At 44.2% G+C, this 15,795-nt stretch overlaps 1 protein-coding gene across 3 annotated transcripts; it reads left to right on the top strand.

The window, feature by feature from the left end:
* Window positions 1–612: 612 nt before the first annotated feature.
* RNF6 (ring finger protein 6) lies at window positions 613–10,477 on the top strand. Of its 3 annotated transcripts, none has more exons than XM_048494917.1 (4): window positions 613–747; window positions 2,252–2,466; window positions 6,639–6,740; window positions 8,365–10,477. In XM_048494917.1, exons 2-4 carry the CDS (start codon window positions 2,277–2,279, stop codon window positions 9,918–9,920), a joined length of 1,848 nt encoding a protein of 615 aa, XP_048350874.1. In that variant the 5' UTR covers window positions 613–747; window positions 2,252–2,276; the 3' UTR covers window positions 9,921–10,477. The 3 variants fall into 3 exon arrangements, with proteins under 3 accessions (XP_048350874.1, XP_048350871.1, XP_048350873.1); XM_048494914.1 differs by lacking the exon at window positions 613–747 and adding an exon at window positions 951–995; XM_048494916.1 differs by lacking the exon at window positions 613–747 and adding an exon at window positions 1,095–1,152.
* The last annotated feature ends 5,318 nt before the right edge of the window (window positions 10,478–15,795 follow it).

The following is a 15,795-nucleotide window of genomic DNA, read 5'->3' as shown; positions in this document are numbered from 1 at the left end:
AAAGCAAACGCTTAACAACAGTCTCATTTGCTACCCCATGCACTACTCAGATGTAAATGCCGCTGTGCAACCCAGCCGCAGTGTTTATGTGTCGGATACAACTACGCCAGCGTGGTCAAGAGTAGCGGACCCTAATCTGAGCAGCCAGGTTCGATTCTTCCACAAAAGGCCCCATGGGTGCCCTTGGGCCGTCCCAATTTTCTCAGAACCCAGCAAAGACAGGCAATGACAAACCACCTCCACATGTCTCTTGCCTTGAAAACCCCACCGGGTCGCTATAAATCAGCTGTGCACACACACAAGTATGCCCAAGTTGGATCAAATAGGATGCACTGGTCCGCAGACCAAAACACCCAAGCGCTGCACAAATGTAAGGGCAAACCGCCTCTGTTTAATGTCTCTCAGACGATCATATGTAAACATGAAGGCGGTTGCAATGTTGAAATGCTACTGAACCCAAAAGAACTTCGGAATAACGATCCGTTAGTGCTGCTGACAGACCCCTCCATCGACCACCGGCCGTAATTCTTTTTTACATCCCAGCGGGAAACTAGGATCGAGAATCTGGAATGGATTCGGCATCCCCTCCCCAAGATCATCCCCCAAGGTTTCAGGTGCACGGAACAGATTTTGGATGCTCGCGCAGTCGTCGGCGGAACCTTCCGCCACAGCACAGGGAACGACGTGGCGCTTGGAAAGGTCGCGCCTGCTGCTGCCAGGCGTCGAGATCGGGGGACTCAGGACTGGGTATGTTTAAGAGGAGGCGGTCCCTGCAAGATGGTTTCCCTTTTTCGGGGGAGGAAGCAAAACAGCCTACAAGGGCGGTCTTCAACCCCCCCCCCCCCCGGCCCCAGCAGGTGCAGGTGGGAAAGTGTGATTGGCCGGAATCCTTTACTTTGCAATTGGGTGGGTGGCCCGTGGGCCCATCATTCTTTATGAGGCCTCCCTGCCCTTTCTCCGAGAGAAAAAAAAAGGATTTCCTTCTCTCCAGTTGGGTAAGGCACGATAAGTGCGACCTCCCTGTGTTGGAATGCAAATTCCTTTGGTTTAGAGGTGGGGTACTATGTTGCTTTAAAAGTAAAACGACAGCAACTGTACAAAGAAGCTGTAAGACGTTTAAAACTTGAGCAATTCAGGATAGTATCTACTCGGGTGGGTTAGAGCCTGTTTTGTAAAGTGTATGAAGGGTGTCTTTACTATGAGGTTACAAACCTGTGTTGGGTGGGTGGGTCGGTGGGTCGGTGGGAACATGTGGAAAGGGGGGGGGGGGAATTGTGGACAGTGGCTGTTGTGAACGGTTGTGTTTGTCTCACGTAAGCTTGAGTAGAAGTATTTTACAGTTTTAAAATCCCACTATTGGGGATTTCCTCCTTTCTTCATGTGAATATGTATTTTCCATTCTTTACTTGGAATAATAGTTGGAACTGTGGGCTCTTGGGACATGGCAAGGATAATCCGTCAAGTATGTTCCCAAGGATAGTGATATAAAAGCCTGAAATAATCTACTCCAAAGAATTCATGGGGGGGGGGGGGTCCTGTTCACATGCCCACCATATTTTTCTAGTGGAAAACACATTTTTGGAGAGCACTGGAAAATGTGTCTTGCTTTTAAAATGATAATTATTCATTCAAAACATACAGTAAGAAAAAACCTTGATTTTCCCCCCTCAATATTTCTAGTCAGATTTTTGGGAGGCACTGGAAAAAAACCTATGAAATATTTTGGACTGAAATAAATGTTTTGGATACAAGGTTTTACTCACTCAACCTGTAAGGTGGTGAAACTGGGAAATGTGGAGGAGAACAGGGGGGAAATCTGCTTTGCTTTTTTTTAATCTGAAAAAAACCAAGATTACTCACTTCATAGGAAAAAATAGGAGTTTAGGGCTGAAAATTGTTTTTCTTGTGGAATTCCCTCCCGGCCCAGGCCTCAAAATGTATGAAAATTTTGCATTTTCCTGAGGGTAGTAGTGATACAGAAATGATTTTGTACTGCTTAAATTCTCTGAAGGTGTGTCATACATGGCTGATCTGCCTTCATTTGGCATTTCCTGACAGGTACTTTTATCTATAACAGCTGCAAGGCTATCAGAGCTGTAATTGGCACATTTTTATGTCCTTGCTTTAGGGAAAAAACCTGCTGTTAAATTTTTATGTGGTCACTGAAATCGTGGAGCTATTATGACAGATAAACAAGACTGTAGTTGAAACTTACAGCCCATGACTTTTTGTAACTGTCTTGTCTTTCTAGTGTATAACTGTCTGGCCTTCCCATAATGAACAGTTCTGGGTCTGGCTCAAAGAAAAGTGGTAGGCAAACCACCTTTCAAAACCCTAGTGGTGAAGATGAAAGACAACGGCAGCAGGAACGCCTTTGTAGAGAGGAAGCCTATTACCAATTTATTAATGAACTCAGTGATGAAGACTATCGGTTAATGAGAGATTACAACCTCCTTGGGACTCCAGGTGAGATGTGACTTACATGTTACACTTTCATCCTGCCCTTCCTTCAGGTAGGTCAGGGCAAAGCTTATGGTTCTTTCCTTCATTTAATTCTCTGATATATTTCTTCACTTTGATGTATTGTCGAAGGCTTTCACTGTAGTTGAAACTTGTTGTTGTGGGTTTTCCAGGCTGTGTGGGTTTTCCGGGCTGTGTGGTAGATCTTGTTCCTAACTTTTCACCAAGGCCGGTTCAAGACTGGCCCCTTTAATGAAAAAAACAGCCCTGGGGACCCGGGATAAACTTGCCGTCCCTCAGGGGAGCCATTGTCCGCAGGCCGGCGCTGCTGCTAAGCAGCAAGCGCTGACCTGGCGCCGCTAAACACTCCCCCAGGGCGGGCGTCAGGCAGCCCTGAAAAACAACACCTTTAAAGGGTTGTTTTTCCCCCGGCAACGCATGTTCGCGGCCCGGTAGCGGTGCTTAACAGCACCACCGGGAACACGTTGTTTCACCTTCCGCGATCCACTCACCTATGACCCCGTCATTAGGCCTGCTGGCAGTCGAAGCCCCGCCCACGCTGTCGCCTCCAACCCTGGAGGTCGGAGGGCAGCGATGGGCGGGGCTTCACGGCCAGCAGGCCGCATCGACGGGGACAAGGTGAGTGGGACAAGGGGGAAGAGGCGGCTCCATCGCGGAGCCACCTGCCTATCTCGCCGGTAGCCTCTCTGGAGGCCGCGCGTACAAGCTTGCGATGAGCTTAACGGCCTTCGCCTCCACGCCGGCAGAATTCTTGCCGGCGTGGAGGCGCCTCGACGGCCGTGCGGAAACAGCCCATGAAAACTTCAACAAGAAAGAAGAGACTCTGAGAATTAACAAAACTTGACTACCAAAAACACCAGAATCAAAGGCCAAGGGCATGCTGGGTTCATGGACAATGGACTCCACCAAGACCAGGGGTCAGCAACCTTTAACACCCAAAGAGCCATTTGGACCCGTTTTCCACGGTAAAGAAAATACTTGGAGCCGCAAACACTTTTTAATATCTAAAATGAAGATAACACTGTATATCTTCTCATGCAGGGAGAAGTTCTCTTCTTTGGGGCCCATTTTTACCCATCAAAACCAAAGGGGAAAAAAGGGGGGGGGGTAAAAAGCCTGTTTTGACCATGATTCAAATGACCCCCATTTCACACATTTCTCTTTTCTTGAGTTGAAACACACTGATTATGCCCCCCCAAAAGAACCCCCCGGAATTCCACTTGGATGGTGGATTAAAATTGGTTGTTTTGTCAAAGGCTTTCATGACCGGATTCAACTGGTTCTGGTGGGTTTTCCGGGCTGTGTGGCCATGGTCTGGTGGATTTTGTTCCTAACGTTTCACCTGCATCTGTGGCTGGCATCTTCAGAGGTGTATCAGAGAAAAGTAAGTTTCACACTGTGTGAAGATGCCAGCCACAGATGCAGGCGAAACGTTAGGAACAAAATCCACCAGACCACGGCCACACAGTCCGGAAAACCCACCAGAACCAAACAAATTGGTTTTCTTTAATGGGGTTGTCAACTTCCGGGGGGGCTGAACTCCCCCCCTCCGAGAAAATGTCTGCCATGGAGGGTGGACTCGGCAGCCATATTCCTCACTGAGCATGGCCCCCGCCCTGGACCCAAAAGCCACAGCTGAGAATCTACCCCCAAATGTCCTGGGATTTGCCCGCCAGGAGTTGACAACCCGTGACAACCATGGCTGAGGATGATCCCAGTCTTCCTCCCTTCCACGATCTACAAGCTTACCCTTCACTGGCTTACTCTGAAGTAAACCTTCCAAGATCCACGTGCAAGGCTTTCCCCATGCACTCCTGCCCTCCTTGGCAATGCAGAAGCAAACAATTCCCACCCACCTCTGCCTCCCTATCAAATAGCCCCGACGAGTGCAACCTTGCAGGGCTGCAGGTAATAACTCCTTTAAAACTTAACATCGTATTTGTCACCTGGATTCAGCCAGCCCTGCCATCTGCCAGGAAAGCCCCTGGAGCTCGGTGGGGCTGCTGGGGGGTCTGCAACCCAAGGTGGTTCTTCTGGGGTCCCCTATGTAGTCCTGCCCCCAAAGAAGGAATGACCCAGACACAGGGTTTGCATTCACTAAGATTGTTGCTGCTGCAGGGAATGCAAATGTGAATCACTCTCTGGGCTGAAAAGCCCCACCCGCAGTACATTGCAGTCAACCACACCTTTGCATAGCAAGTTCCACCCAAACACTCACTGATTGGTTCCCCACCCTGGGACATGGACAATATATACCCCACTAAACTTTCCCTTCTCACTGGACACAGTGTGTAACAGACTTCTCACTGTGAAACACCTCTGAAGATGCCAGCCAGAGTTGCAGGCAAAACATTAGGATCAAGATCTACCAGACCACAGCCCCAGGAAACCCACAACAACCAGTCTTCACTTTGAGAGAGTGAGTGAGTGAGTGAGAGAGAGTATAAATTAAATAACACAGTTATTCTGATTGAGTCCAAGGATATAAGGTGGGACATAATTTTTTTTAAATTAAAACAATCACATGAAAACATAATTATTTATTTTGTGTATATTCTACCTTTCTCCCCAAAGTAGCCCACATTGTTCTTTTGCATTTTATCTTCACAATATCCCTGCGAGGCAGGCTAGCCTGAGAGTGTAATACTGGACCAAAGTCACTGAGTAAGCTTCCATAGCTGAGTGGGTGTTCAAAACTGGGTGTTCCAGATCAAAATCTAGCACTGTAACCACTGTACAAAAATTTGGTCCTCCTATTCATGGGGAATGTTTTACTTCTAGTTTTCTGGATTTTACTGGAGGTGAAATTTTTACTGCAAGTATTGAAAATTATAGTTTCAGAGTGTAGCTGTGCTGGTCTGCAGTAGAACAACTAGATTCAAGTCCAACATTTACAAGATTTTAGGGGTGTAAGTTTTTGAGCATCAGAGCTTGGAACTTTGATTCTCAAAAGCTTATACCGTGAAAATCTTGAGGGTCGCTAAGGTGTTAATGGACTTAAATCTAATTATTGCTCATTATGTTCCTGTTTGTTTATTCCTTAGAACAATGCCTTGTATGCAAAACGGAACTATGACTAACAGGCAAATGTTAGATCTCAGTTCCTTTAATGTTAAATTTGATTATAAAACATATTATTAAGGGAGAAGTTACACCCAACATAAGTGCCTCACAGCTATAAGCAGCATTTATCAAGGCTTGTCGAATAGAATCATAGGTCCCTTCCGCACTTTCAGAATAATGCTCTTTCAATCCACTTTCAGTGCACTTTGCAGCTGGATTTTACTGTGCAAAATAGCAAAATCCACTTGCAAACAATTGTAAAAGTAGGACATGTGGTGTCCAGGCTGTCGTTGGCATCTTCATAGGATCACAGCCATACAGCCCAGAAACCACACAACATCGCAGTGATTCTGGCCGTGAAAGCTTTCGACAGTAAATTGTAAAAGTGGATTGAAAATGCTTTATTCTGTATGTGTGGAAAGGGCCTCACAGTCTCTCCTGTTTCTCAAAAGCGTTTGTAACCCTATCTTGTTTCTTGTCACCTTGGATTATCTCTTATGACCCCTTAATGATTTCTAAACTTTATTTCATCTTTTCTCTTATATGTCATAGTTTTTTTTAAAACTGCTCTGTTTCTATGTACTGTTCAACTGGCAATAAAACTGACAATGCCATGTACACACACACACACACAAGCCTTTATTGGCATACAAAACAGGACAAAATTTTAAAGCAAAACAAAGTTAAGAAATACAGTTAAAATTACTAATTTCCAGTATAAAATTTGCAACAGTTTCACAAAAGAGCACATCAGAGCTGTTCAGGAGATTGGGTATCTTATAACGCTCTTGCCACTGAGAACATTGCAAGAAAATGGAATTCATGTGTTTCATGCGTATCTTATTGTATTTAGGGCACACAAACAGAGAATGGTCAAGTGTTTCAACCGTAATCAGATCACATGAACAAACTCTTTTAGAACGTTCCATATTCTTGAATCTTCCCTCCAGCAGAGCTGATGGCAGCACATTACATCTTGCAGTAGCCGAGGCTCTCCTCTGGGTGGGATTAATCAGCAGACGAAGATATGCTGCCATAATTCCACGCTTGCATGAGATTAATAATGTAGTCGTACAATGCCATGTACATTTCAGGAGAAATAACAGCAGATGATCTGCAACGTCATTTGCAAGAAGCGAAGGAAGATCTGGTATCCCAGTCAAATACAAAAAACAGGGAAGGTGATACAGTTAGAGGTAAGCTGTCTTCTTCATTCATTGCTTCTGGGAGATATCTCTGGGAGATATTCATCAAAATAGCCTTTGCTAAATTGCCATTAAAAGACTGATTTTTAAAAATCTGCAACTTATCCTTGAACAAAGCTAAGCTAAAAAGTTAAGAAGAGCTGCAGTATTGGAACAGTGTATAACTTCTGAAGCTGGTCTGCAAAATCTACATGGCACCTGTCGCTTAGGGGTCCAATGTTCCGTAATTGTTTTCTTAAGACTTGTTTTGCTCTCTTCTCTGTGAGCCTGTTTTGTGCTTGTTGCACTATCACTGTCTCATGAATATGTTGTGTGAACTGCTCAGGACTTTTCAAGTTATTTGTCTGGTTACTTTATTCATTGCTCATCTTTCTCACTGAAACAAAGTAAAACAGTGCAAGCAATTAGCACAAGACATGCAACTAACAATGGAAAAATTAAAAAATAATGGAATCTGCAATTACAACTTCTTCTGCCACCTTCCCCTACCCCCGGTTACCCTGGGTAGGCAGTCTCCCCTTTAGTTGGGGGAATTAGTTAGAGACAGAGGAAGAGGTGCTAATTGAAACTGATAGCCTATGTATACCAGAATTGTCACTGGTGACAACTCTTATAAACAGGTAGTTGTTTTAATTGGAATGGATTTTATTAATAATAAAAATAGTGAAAAAATAGTGAACATACATATGCAAAGCATACAAAGCTTTCTAAGAGAAAAGAGAGGAAATTGGATAGGGTTTCACAACTACAAATTAGTCTGAATGTAAACTATTTGTACAGTAATTCAGATCTCAATATTTATGGTGACATACAGTGACAAGTGTTCCCACTCCAGTGCCTATGGGCTCAATGGCGCCCACTGGTATCGTTCCTTCCCAAATGTTATTGGAATGTGGGTGAGATTCTTGCCCCCCAGGGCTTTTGCCTGACCACTAGAGATCCAATTGGCTGGGCAGACTAAATTAACATCGTTTTAGCAGCAGCTGCCACCACAGTGTTTTATCTTTACTTCTCTTTCCAAGTGCATTTTTAAAAAATTACCCTTTTTCTCCCTCGCATGTGGGCTTCCTTTATGCATGTACCTCTCCTTCCTGTGGGAGCCATTTTGTGGTTACATTCACCACACTGTATCAATATTAAAAAGGTACCCACAGGCTCAAAAAGGTTTCCACTCCAGTATTATAATATGTGGGGGAGGGGGAGCATGAGCAGTGATTTTGTACAAAAGTTGGGGGTGCTGACAAGTGCAGGCAGTTGCCCCTGTTTTCTGACACACACCCCCAGCAATTGTGTGGGCAACAATAGAAACGTGCAGTTACAGGACTGCTGATTTAGCTCCAATCAAGTTCCATTGCTTCTCATTGAAGCTACTGGAGTTGTGTCCCCTGCAGTAAAGTTTGCAGCATTTGTTTATTTTAAGATGCTTGCTTTTTAGATTTCCTAGCATTTGCAGCACCTCAAAAGAATCAAAATGAGAGCTCTTTCTGTGATGACTGATTATTTGGTCACAGAAAATTGTGGTTTCCAACATTCAGTTTATTATGAAATGCTGTTACTTGCCCTATATTTCTGAAGTTTTACACCTTGCAAAATATATGTATTCAACTACTTACAGATTCAGAGACTCTTGGGCTAAACTCAACCAGTGATTCCCTACCAGAATGGCTGAATTCATTACGTCATACAGGAAATTCCTCCCACAGCGAACAGAGGGGGAACCAGACTTGGGGAGTTGTGAGCCAGGTGAACCCAACTCACAGAGGATTCCAGTTTATAAATGTAAATCATGAGCATAATGGTGGGAATGGTCCCAATGAAGAATCTGAAGGCATCTCACATGGCTTTACTATCCAAAGTCATGCCGAAAATACACCTCCAATTGCAGATAGCCAAATAGTCAGCCAAACTAGAAATAGGGTACTGAGAAAGACATTTGGACATACGATTGCCTTCTCTAGTAGTGGTAGCAGAAGTGGTTTAGTGGTTCAAAATGGTGAAGAATTACCTCGATTTTTCTCAGCCAGCTCAGCAACGAACAACCCCTTCTTAGATGACAATGAACACATTATCAGACAAAGGAGAGTACATAGAGATGCATCCATGAGGCTTCAGAGAGTTAGAACTTGGAGGAAGACAAGACAAAGATCAAAAGTGTTGAGGAGTCAAAGTCAGATCCTGTTGGAAGGATGGCAACTTAGTGATACTCAACAAATCCAGACAAGGTCTGGAAGAACACATACAGTTCATTCTCCTCCACATGATGAAGCACCATCAGATGAAGCGCCATCATTGGATATAATTGTGGAAGAGGAGGCCTCTGGGATGTTCACAACCATACTTGAAAGGCATCCCGGTGTTACATTAAATCTTCCTGAAGCATACAGCGATCAGCCAAGGATTGTCAACAGAATTCATTCAAGAGCAGACATGGCAGAGAACTCGGTTGCTGCTGAAAGTAATAGTGGCGGTTTTTCTCTGACCATTTCACAACCTGAACACACAGGCAGGCAGACTGATGATAGCACGACATATACACTTCCTGGCAGCGTATCACTAATTTCATTAGTGCTTCTAAGATCAATCATAAGTCAAGTTATCACTGTGTTACAAGACGTAAGTTCATTAATAGACATTGGGTCACATCATGCAATGCAGATGGGTCTTCATCAGTTATCAGAGATGCGGTCAGTGCTGTCTAACTTGCAGAGTCTAATCAATATTGGTCAATTCAGAGAAACATCACTCGGCAGCAGTCTCGCTGAACAGGGTAGTGGAGAATGGGACAGGGAGTCCAGTGCTGCGCAACATGGCAGCGATGATGATGAAACCCAAGATAGCAGCCGGTTTCGGGATGCAAACAATTTAACTGGAGATGGGACACATCCCATTCTGCGCCTTGTGCCTCATTTTTTGTCAGATTACCATACCAGTGACCACTTGAGGGGATTAACCGAAGGCCAGATGGACAGTCTTTTCACTCACAATTATGGGGCCACCACTGCAGTAGAGGGTGAAATAAATAAGACCTGCACTATATGCATGAATGAATATGTGCTGGGAAACAAGCTAAGGCAGTTACCATGCAAGCATGAATTCCATGTACATTGCATCGATCGATGGCTTTCTGAAAATTCCACTTGTCCAATTTGTCGGCAATCTGTAGTGATGTGATATCACAGATAATGGAGATAATGGAGAAGTCCTCAAATTATTGACCCTGCTGGGTCTATTGGAAGCTGGCTGATATTTTTGTACTATTCTGAATAAGGAAAAGAGATTGATGTTGAAAATGGGAGAAAATCTGACTACATTTAGGAGCAAACAAAGGTCATTCTGATTACCTTAACATAATTATAATTTATATATATATAGGTATCAAAAGTACTTTTATAATACAGAAATGTGATAGCTTGTGTTGCTGAGAACCTGATGTGTTTTGTGATTGTTGTTGTTTTTTGTTAAGTTTGTTCCATGTTGTTATCAAATAGTGTTTCATTTATAATGTGAACACCATTTGTTATAAAAGGGTCTTCCTGACTATCTTCTAGGACACTTGGCAGAAGACACTTAAGTTTCTTGAAATGTTTTACTACGCGATGCATATTCGTGAAAATCAATAAGTTGAGCGCAGTTGGTTTTATTTATCTTTTTTGCAGGCATTTTTTGTATGTTCTGCCATCTCTTGTTTCTATGTGGACTTTGAAATATTAAAGAGCATTTAGACTTTTTGCTGTTCCCATTATTTGAGTTTTTAACAAAAACTGCCAAGGATAAGTGACCTACTATAGCCTGCAGGATGTAGTTTTGTCAGCTCCTATTTTTGTGCTGTTTTCCACTGTGCAGAATGGATGGTTTGAGGCACCTTATTCATGATGCTGTAAAATCAGACTCTGTTGTCCCACTTGGGTGAACTAGGTTCCCTCGTATTCGGACACCATTTTGTGAAAGAAATGTTCTCTCAAGTGACTGCCATTTTCCTTGCATGGAAAACAATGGGTAGATATTCAGTCTTAAAGGTGGAAATGGAGCTTGACAAGTCTTCATGATTTGACAGCATTTGCAAGAATTCTTAAAAATAATACACTTTCCCTATCTGAAATACAATATGAAATTAATTTTTTTACCACAGTTAAATAAAAGGCATAACTTTTCATTTTAATTCTTTAGCATGCATATAAGCATTAGCCTAGCCCAGGGGTCTGCAACCCGTGGCTCTGGAGCCACATGCGGCTCTTTCAGCCTTATATTGCGGCTGCGCATGGCCTGGAGGTCGGAGGGTAGCGTGGGTGTGTCCCTCCAGCCCTCCAGAGCAGGGCTGGAAGGAAAGGTGAGTGGAGGGGCTGAACTGGAGGCGGCTCCGTGCGTGAGGGCTCCGCTTTTCACATCCCCTCCACTCAACAACAACACAAGCCTTTATTGGCATATAAAACAGGACAAAATTTTAAAACAAAACAAGGTGAAGAAATACAGTTAAAATTACTAATTTCCAGTATAAAATTCACAACAGTTTCACAAAAGAGTACATCAGAGCTGTTCAGGAGATTGGGTACCTTATAACACTCATGCCACTGCGAACATTGCAAGAAAATGGAAGCATCCCCTCCACTCACATCTCTTTCCAGCGCTGCTCTGGAGGGCTGGAGGGACATGCCTATGCTGCCCTCCAACCAGAGCAGCCACCATCCTCCCAGCCACCATCCCCTCTCTGCCCCATGGAGCAGGCACTGCCTGCTCTGTCGGGCAGAGGGGGTTTCCCTGCCCGGCGCCACTGTCTCCTGCAGCACAAGAGGTGGTGGCACCGGGCAGGCCCTACAGAGCAATGCTGGAAGGAAAGGTGAGTGGAGGGGCAGAACTGGAAGCAGCTCCGTGCGGAGCTGCCTCTCCGGCTTGGTAGATCTTCGGGGCTGTGGAAAAAAAAAGGTCCAAATGGCTCTTTGGGAGGTAAAGGTTGCTGACCCCTGGCCTAGCCCACTGCTGGAGATATTAAAAACTTACACATTTTTCCTGTTAACTATCTTCTGCTCCTCCCTGCTTGCATTGTACAAGAGGAGTTTGTATTTACACCCTGCCTTTCTCTCCTGTAAGGAGTCTCAAATATCCTCCCTGGGGCATGCCCCGTCCTGACTGCTTGATGGAAACCTCTTGGGCACTCTATGGGGGCCCCTGCCACTAGCCCCCATCACCATCCAGGAGCCTTTGGCGACGAACACAAGCACCCTGCCCTGGCTCTCTCGCTGCTGGTGGACTGCTACTATTGTTGCTACCAGCTCCACTGTCAGGAAACTCTTGAGAGACTCTTTCCACTCTACTGCTGATACAATAAAACACCCATTACTGTTAATGGTCAGATATTGATAACCATGAAGGTAATCTGACTTATGCACAGTTTGATCAGGTAGAGTTTATCTAAGACAGTCAAATATTTCCTGCAACAACTCCTGGATCTGTTAACATGGTGAATTAATTCTAAGGTATTTCACAAAGACTACCTGCCTCTCATTTCTGGCTAAATGGCCTTTCTTCTGGTCATTCTTTGTCCTGGGATGTAAGAACTTGGCCATCCACTCCAGAAAACCAGCTCCTATTTTTGTGCTGTTTCCCACTGTTCAGAATGGATGGTTTGAGGCACCTTATTCATGATGCTGCAAAATCAGATGCAAAGACTTCTCCCACCCACCCCCAAAGCAGTCCAAATTGTCCCCTGAAATCTTGTTCTTGGGAGATAGGCACCTTCAGAATCAAGATGGTGGGGCATTTGAGAGGGAGGGAAAACTGTGGTTCAGTTGGAGAAATCCTTGTGCCACATAATGTTAGTGTGGAGACAGCCCATAATATTGTACTGCCACAAATAAAAGTACGTGCTTAATCTCAGCAAGGGCTAGAACAGTGTTGGCGAACCTTTTCGAGACCGAGTGCCCAAATTGCATCCCAAAACCCACTTATTTATCGCAAAGTGCCAACACGGCAATTTAACCCGAATACTGAGGTTTTAGTTTAGAAAAAATGGCTGGCTCCGAGGCGTGCATTACTCGGGAGTAAGCTTGGTGGGAGTTGGTGGCTTTGCTTTGAAGCAACCGTGCAACTCTTCCAATGGGTGAATCATGACCCTAGGAGGGTTTACTCAGAAGCAAGCCCCATTGCCAGCAACCGAGCTTACTCCCAGGTAAAGTATTGCTTTACTCCCAGGTAAAGGATTTAGTTCTTTGCATAAAAATCAGTGGGGTTTTAACAGGGTTACCTACACTGCTTCCCCAAAACTGGGTCTTAGGTTTAATGCTAATAATCGAGCCCAGCGGCCTAGGCCAGCCTAGATTGGGGGGGGGGACTCTGTGCGTGCCCACAGAGAGGGCTCTGAGTGCCACCTCTGGCACCCGTGCCATAGGTTCGCCATCACTGGGCTAGAAGTTGGAAATACAGAGTGCTGCATTATTGTGAACTCAGTGGAACTAGCCATGGTGCTGAAATGTTCTCAGAAGTTTGTATAAGGTCAATGGGATAGAAGTAATTTTCAGTTTAATTTCTACTTGTGCTAATATATCTGGAAATAAATTACATATAATTACTCTCAAAAACATCTGTACTGATTCTGGGTGAAAAGTTTTATCAAAAAAGTTCTCAGAAGTTAGTTCTCTCTAGGAAAGTAATAGCTACTGTGTAGAATATGCAGGTTATTTTCAAACAACAGCCAGTTCAAAGCTGTATGCTGAATTCCAGCATCAGCTGGAGAAGTTTCTCCAGAGTTTCTCCAGAGTTGGGGACAGCAGGTGTCACTCAGAAAGGAGACGTCTCAGTGGCACCCACCTAAGTCTGGAGTGTGGTGTGAGCTTTCCTTTCCCAGATGTTGAAACCCCCTGAGGCTCAATTGGTCAGGGACTTTGAGGTGAGTTGTAACCAATATGCTGATTACACCCAGCTTACTCTGTTGATGGAGGACCAGCTGCCACCCCAGATGCTCTGCAGCAGTGTTTAGAAGCTGTGGATGGATGTTTGATGAAGAAGAGGCTGAAGATGAAATTAACTGAAGATGGCTGAGCTGGTGGGAGATGCCTGAGGGCTTTCAACTGCTTCAATTTGTTGGAGTGGATTTACAAACTGTATCTGCCGTCAAAAGCCTGGGTGTGATTCTAGAGTCCTCCATACCTATAGAGGCCCAGGTCACATACAGGTCACATACATGTATTCAGAATGGCATTTTACACCTTTGCCAGCCAGGCAGTTGGCCCCCTACCTCTCTTGTGCTGGTCTAGCCATAATGATCCATGCAACTGTCACCTCCAGGCTAGATTACTGTAACTTGCTTTATTATTATTATTATTATTATTATTATTATTATTATTATTATTATTATTATTATTTAATTAATTAATTAATTAATTAATTAATTAATTAATTAATTAATTAATTAATTAATTAATTATTTAATTTGTATACCGCCCGATCCCTGAAGGGCTCCGGGAGGTGAACAACATTTCCACCATAAACATCAACAGGGAGCGTCGACACAAATATAAACACATAGGCTCCATCCCATAAAATAGCTTAAAACTCATAAAACAGCAAAAAACCATAATACATAATAAAAGGCGTCCGACCCCAATGGGCCTACCCTTGAGTCTTATCTGGAAGCTAAAGTTGGTTCAAAATGTTTCAGTGAGGGAGCATATTACCCCATTTTATATCAGCTGCACTGGTGGTCAGTTGCATTCTGGGTCATATTCAATGGGTTGGACCCTTGTATCTTAGCGACTGAATTTCCCTATATTGCCTGTGGAGGTCACTCCGATCTTCTGATGGAAACTTATAGGTGGACCCTGGTCCTAAGGACATTAGGTTGCCCTTGACCAATGCCAAGGCTTTCTTGGCCCTGGCTCCAGCCTGGTGGAACTCCCTGTCAGCTCTCACCAGGGCCCTGTAGGATCTTACTCAATTCCACATGACCTGTAAGACAGAGATGTTCTGCTGAGTTTTTGGTGGAGGCCATCCATTGTTATAATGCTATCTTGCTGGCCTCCTGACCATTTGCCATCAACAATTATCTAGACCAGTGTTTCCCAACCAACATCATGGTAGCCTTGACCGCACTCTTATCTCACAGTACCCCTGCCATCCCCCCACCTTTCCCTCCCAGTGCCCCTGCTTGCCACTTCCCCCACTGGGTGTGTGTGTGGGAATTGGCTGCTGATCTTGCAGCAGGCCCTGCCTCCTGGGCCAGCTCCATGTCCTTGCTGGCACCGGTGGGAGACACCACAAAAGTGAGGGGGGCCGGTAGTGTTGCTGCGGTACCCCTGGGACACACTCACGGAACCCTGGTTGGGAATAGCTGATCTAGACCATTGGATTAAATACTAGCAAGCACTTCCTGTTATACATACTTATTGTATACCTCCCCTTCATAATTACATCTTGTGCTCCCCCTGGTCACCTTTCAGTGACTCTGAATTGGAGATTTTCAGGCCGAAGAGTGTTTATCGCCATCATTGGCAGAAGATGTTATACTGAGAATTTTAAACTGGTTTTATTGATTTTATTGGAATTATTGGAATCTGATGTATATCACCCTGGTATAAAAGCTAAAAGCTAAATAAATAAATAGGGTTTGGTTTTAATTCTATTTTAATGTCAACTCCTATGTATTGCTTTTATTGAATGTAAGCCACCCCAAGTTTGGCCAGGGCCAGTGATGGGCAGGGTACATGTATAATAAAATAAAAATAAAATAAATAACCACCTTGAGCACATTTATAACCAGGCTGGGTTGTGACTTAATGACTGCATGAAGCACTCCCTAGCACCTCTTAAAGTATTTCTAATAATAGCAATTGCACAAGTCATTTCTGCATCTACAGCTTTGGAGAGTCGTTGCCAGACTTAGAAGACAATCCTGAGCTAGTCAGGCTGATAGTAAGGCAATTTTAAATGTTCAGAATGAAGGACCAGAGTATGTTCTCTCCAACCAGTCATAATGTACAGATACTTACCCTGGCACAGGTGGAATTAAACACCACCTGTGTATTTCTGTTAATCTCCCTGCCCACATATGATGGGC

This window comes from Sphaerodactylus townsendi, linkage group LG04 (genome assembly GCF_021028975.2).
Source record: "Sphaerodactylus townsendi isolate TG3544 linkage group LG04, MPM_Stown_v2.3, whole genome shotgun sequence".
NCBI classification, from domain to species: domain Eukaryota; kingdom Metazoa; phylum Chordata; class Lepidosauria; order Squamata; family Sphaerodactylidae; genus Sphaerodactylus; species Sphaerodactylus townsendi.
Note: the sequence above shows the minus strand (reverse complement) of the source record. Positions and strands in the feature narration are given on the sequence as shown.